Below are 5,571 nucleotides of genomic sequence, written 5' to 3'. Positions count from 1 at the left end.
AAGTAAAGAAGACAGTTCTGCCGAAAGCCAGGGATAGACCTGTTCTAAGTTCTATACTTTTTAAAAGGGGCGTGTTTATCAACTATGGAATTAGAAGATTTACAAAAATGGTCAAGTGCTAGATCTTCATCTGGGATTTTAACAGTGTCATATAACTATTCAACAGATCAGTTAAAAAAAAGCCTGCTCATGGAGATGTTTCAGGATCTGGATACCAAGCGTGGACCTAATGTTTTCATTTTTGCAATTCTGATACAGGCTATTGAGCAGTGATAACTAACACCAAGTTCAGATACTGCGGATTTTCTACCTTTGATTTGTTAAGATTGAGCCAATCAGGGACAACCTTGAAGGATATCTTTGGTTTTGTAGGATCTGTAATTACCTGAGAAAGGTTGATATTGGTACACACCTTTTTTAAATGATCAGAGGCAGAGTTCAACTTGTTTAAATTAAAATTGCCACACAGAGATTGGGTTTAGGCCACATGCACACAGAATGATATCAACAAATATAAGAAATATTAAACATTTACACATAGATTTTTGAATATATGTAGAGGAATGATACTTTGAAATGTGCTCATTGCGGAGTTATGATCAGTTGAGTAATGAAGGTTGAACTATTCTGGGAAAGAGGTTCTATTCCCAGCATCATGATGGACACTCCTGATATAGAAGGTTTCGCTAACTCATTGGAATTGTTTTACTATTTTCATATGCATGTGCAATGAAGAATTGCTTGCTGCTGATAAATGCAAAGAAGAACAGCTTACACATAGATGCTCACATATAGGCTGCTGAATGCAATGAAGACCTGCTTATCAAGTAAAGTTCAATGTCAATGTGTAATATTCAATTAGGATTTGCAAAACAGTGAAGTTAAACAATGAATGGGTCCATAGTCGGTATGAGAAGACTACAGGAATATTTACCTGGGTGTACGTTCAAACAGAGATGAGAAAATTGCGATAAATAATTGTTTGTTTGTTTGTTAGTATGTATATGAATGTTATGTGTATAAACTGTGTTGAGTTATAGTTACTCAGTACACTGTAAGCCCGGATAAGTTGAATTTACTAAAAAAATTTGAGGAAACTGGTTGCCTTAAAATTTTTTAGTAATGTATGATGAAAACTTAAGTACATCTAACTTGAAAGCTTGAGTTCAATACACTAAATGCCAAGTTGATTCAACTTAAATTTGTTTGCAAGGTCAACTGCTTTGCGCAACTATTGCACTTAATATATTTAAGTTAAACACACTAAATGCCAAGTTGATTTAACTATGAATAGTTTACACGGTCAAGTGTTTTGCACAATTATTACACTTAATATCTTTAAGTTTAATGCACTTTAGTCCAAGTTGACTGAATTCAAACGTATTTGTAATGTTCATTTATCTAGTCCAGTTATTATCATCAATGTGTTGTGTGAACCTTTAAATAGTAGTGAGAAAAAGAAAACAACAAAGTGGCATCATTTTTGTGTTTTATTTTATTAAAGTTTTACCTTTACCGTGCTACAGGATGGAGACCCATGTCTTTAACATATTCTGTATAAAACATTAAAACAATATTTTATGACAATCTCTGTCAGCTGTTTTAACTTTGGATGATTAAATATGTTCACACTAACATCACAACAAATAACATTTCAATTATTTGGAGAAAAAGTGTGCAAAAAGGTCTGAATTATAAGTTTCAATCTATAGTAGAAAAGTTCTTAACAATATCCAAGTTCACAATACTGCCACTGCTCACTTCTTAAAGCCAGAAGTGGATGGATATACAATCTTCTTGTGAGACACGATAATATTTTTTAACAATTCCAAAAACAAACAGCTCTAACATCTTTTTCAACGTAATCGAACCACAGTATCAGTGCCCCTCTATAATATACAAAGTATAAACATGAGCAGCAACATGTAAAAATTGCAACATTTCAACCAAGCACCTGATATCTGCACCAGTCAGAAACCGACTTTACACTGAGAGCTGGTTTTTCAAAGACTGAATCTTGGGTGGCAACTGACTTTTACCAAGGCTGAGCATCACCTGCTGGACAAAGGTGAAAGTATTTTTCATGTACTTGGGATAGTCCAGGTGCAAGGCGTAAATCAGTCCATAAAGGATGCAGAAGGCCTGAGGAAGACTGTCCAAGTCATCCATCACCAGACGTCCTTCCAAGATGATTCCCACTTTGGATGGGTTCAGCTGTGGGCCTTCTTCATCAATACACAGGAGTCCCACTGGAGTTTGAATGTATGAGTCCTGGACAGTTTCATCCTAAAGGAGAAACAAATTAATAAAGAGAAGACAATCAGAACGGTTAAATAGTATTGTGTTGTACACACAAACTGCCTTTAGGTGTACATAAACCTCTCCCCAAAGAAAACAAAGTGAAAGAAAGAAAAAACATGTTCAACGAATTGATTTACTTACAGAGCATGTTTTGAAGAAGGCAGAAGGATCATCTCCCAAGATGACTGGCAGCCCTCGAAGGCAAAGACACCGAATGTCTGTTGGCTCAGTTGTCTGGGACATTGAATACAGTAGTAGTAACAGTTATAAGGATACTAACGTCTATTTAAAATATAATTTGGTCTATAAGACATAATGAAAAAACAAAGGATAAGATAAGAGAATGAGGGATGGAAATATGAAAGGGAAGAAATAAAAAGAAGGATACAAGGAATTAAAAAACAGAGCAACAGAGAAAGGACAAAAGTAGAAAAGGAGACAGAAGATGAGGTAAATGTATGAGCTCAAAAGATGCAGAGGTAAGAAATGAATTAACAGAAAAGAGGGAAGAATAGAGCAGACCAAAGGAGGAAAAAGAATAGAAAAAAAGACGAAAGGAACAGAGGTCAAATAAAAACTTCACAAGATGGGGATAATGTAGACAACTCACCTTTGTGCGATGTAAAAGCTCAGCCAAAAGTTGACCAGTAAGGCCTCTCTTGTTCCTGAAGAGGTCCATCAGACTTGGAGAAAAACGGTCTAGTACATCAAAGAAGTTTTCTCTGAGATTTTTCCCCACTACTCTGCTGAACTCATAATAAACCTGAAACACAGTAAAACAATATATAAGCACATTGTCAAATTACCTTATCTGACACCCTCAACAAAACATATGGGTGAAATTATTTAATGGTCAACATTACTGTTGAAACATAAAAACATTTATTAAAAGTATCAAAAACATGAATACAAACCTGACTTTCTGTGAAAAGAGCAGGCCATCTTTGTACCATCTGGCTGATGGCAGGCTTGTCTTGGACAACTTCCTTTCTACGAAGCGCAAATGTCATATCCATCTCTTTCTTAACCAGGGACCCATTTGGCTTTTTCTTCATCATTTCATTGACCAGAACCTGACGAGCTCCCTCCAGGTTGTGTTTTTCCATCCCCTCAGGATAATCAGGCAGAAAATTTATTTCACCTTTCCTTGGCTTCTTAATGTCTTTGTTGGGAGGGTCACCACTTGTAGAGTGCCTTCCACGTTTACCACCATTGACCGTGACATCAAGTCGACCGCACTGGCGCATTTTGGTTCTATAATTACCCATCTTGAACTTGAGACTGTTCTTCCATCCATCCCAACCAGAGGGTGACCCTGTTTCTTTAAGGCATGGATGTGTTTGCACTAAAGCTTTTGCAACAGTCTCAAAGTCTTCCTTTGTTGGGTATGCTTTAAATGCATACATTGTCTCTGCCAATTTTGTGAGGATGTCATGTTTCAGTTCTTTTGTCACTTTCAGATAGGTGGCATCCCTGAGATGCAGCAGGTTACCTTGACGTAGTCTATATTCAACATCAACTGGAAATTTGGGAATTTCAAATATCTCTGGCCACTGAGAACTTCTGTCTGAAGAGGAGATGGACAGGATATCCGTGTCTGCCAGGCTGCTTGTGTCAGTACATGTTTCATGGACTGGTACAAGTTCAACCACTGGGATGATTTTGATAGTTGGTTTCTCAGGGAGCTCAGACAGATCTGTGAGGTTACACAGTTCATTGTTAAATTCAGGATCTTGGTATTGCAAGTCAAAGCTGTAACTTGCTTGGAGAGTGCCTTTGAGCCAGTCAATTAAATCTTTAAGTGTGTCTGGTCGTGTTGTCATTGTCAACTTTCTTATATCTCCCTCAGTGACAATAATCCTCATGGTAAATTTATCTTGCACAGCCATCTGGAGAGAAATTATGGACAGTTATTTAGCAAATAACAAATCGTTTCAGTGTTACCATAAGCTCTCCTTGTACCCTGTATGCTGACAATGGGTGGACATCATTTAACTCTGACATCTTAACCACATACATAGAGGTAACATCATTGCAATGTAGTTGGTAAGATCTCAAATGCTCAATGTACCATGCTGTCATTTTGTGGCATACAAACAGAATCTCTGCATCAGCTGCAATAATCTTTTCAATCTGGGCAAATTCAGGGAGACCTGAGCTTGACCCAGCAGAAAGTATCATGCCTGGATTATATTTTATTCCATCTACACACACAGATGACACATTAAGCACTGATACTGGTGTTCTTCTGTTATGCGCAAGTACTGTTTGTACATTTGGAGGGAAAGTGCAAAGCAAAACTGGGGTAACCCGTGACATCTCAACTGATGGTCTGAAAAAAGAGCTACAATCAAGGTGGTAACTGATTGCCCGCTGGTGCTTTGTTGCCAGTGTCATGGCGACATTTTTGAAGTTCTGCGCAGTGCGAATTACCCTTTTAAAGAACTTGTGCTTCCCCTCGAAGCGCATTGTCCAAACTTCACACAGTGGACCAAACTTCCTGATAAGCTGAGGGTAATGTTCCACAAAGTGGTGTTTTGGTCTCAAACGAAAATCTGGAAAGATTAGCTGTAGCAAGTGCCTGTGCTCTACAATCTTACAGTCCAGGAAATGCACCGTCTCCTCAGTATGCCTTGGTGCTACAGCTAACTCCACAATGTCCTTGAGAAGCATGAGGATTTCCCAAGTGTTGTCACCCTCAGGGACATAGTGACCAATAAGAAGTGGAAGGAGCCTTATGAGACACCAGTTCTCGTGGGCATTTCCACCAATTGTCCCTTTGGTGGAAAATCCCTTTCCAATCGTCTGAGGTCGATCTGTTCTGTCACTAAAGGTGTACTTAAAGAATTTGATGGCCTGATTCAGCACATCAAGTGTAAAATAACCCTTGCCTATCAGGTCTGAAAGACACAGTGATACCTCGGTTGGAACAATGCCTTCCAAGATATCGTGCAAGATGTCAGGAGGGTACCCACTCACCACATGAAAATGGTTAAGATTTTGAGTTAAAGGACATGCTCCTTTAACACCATAAGACCGACCCAATCCAGGATCTCTTTGCACCTGTTGCACCTGCCTATCATGGGACTCTTTATCGCGCATGTGGAAAAAACCGGAACATATCTCACGTTGCTGAGTGTCACTCCTGCTGGCTGAACAGAATCTGCAGAATTTCTCGACACTGAAGCTCTCAAAGAATCCTGCAAGAGAGTGAGCAGCAAGATTGTCAGCTGCAACATACAAAACAGTACCTTTGACACTTGTACCTAG

The 5,571-nt window shown here is 38.6% G+C and overlaps 1 protein-coding gene across 1 annotated transcript; it reads right to left on the bottom strand.

The window, feature by feature from the left end:
* Nucleotides 1-1,955: 1,955 nt before the first annotated feature.
* LOC140285169 (uncharacterized) lies at nucleotides 1,956-3,549 on the bottom strand. Its single transcript, XM_072379108.1, has 4 exons — nucleotides 3,216-3,549; nucleotides 2,912-3,064; nucleotides 2,443-2,535; nucleotides 1,956-2,286 (listed from the first exon to the last, which is right to left on the bottom strand). Exons 1-4 carry the CDS (start codon nucleotides 3,546-3,548, stop codon nucleotides 1,984-1,986), a joined length of 882 nt encoding a protein of 293 aa, XP_072235209.1. The 5' UTR covers nucleotide 3,549; the 3' UTR covers nucleotides 1,956-1,983.
* Between the last annotated feature and the right edge of the window lie 2,022 nt (nucleotides 3,550-5,571).

The sequence above is a fragment of the Leuresthes tenuis genome, unplaced genomic scaffold (assembly GCF_036924035.1).
Source record: "Leuresthes tenuis unplaced genomic scaffold, fLeuTen1.0.hap1 SCAF_32, whole genome shotgun sequence".
NCBI classification, from domain to species: domain Eukaryota; kingdom Metazoa; phylum Chordata; class Actinopteri; order Atheriniformes; family Atherinopsidae; genus Leuresthes; species Leuresthes tenuis.
The sequence above is the reverse complement of the archived record's forward strand: the minus strand, read 5'-3'. Positions and strand labels throughout refer to the sequence as shown.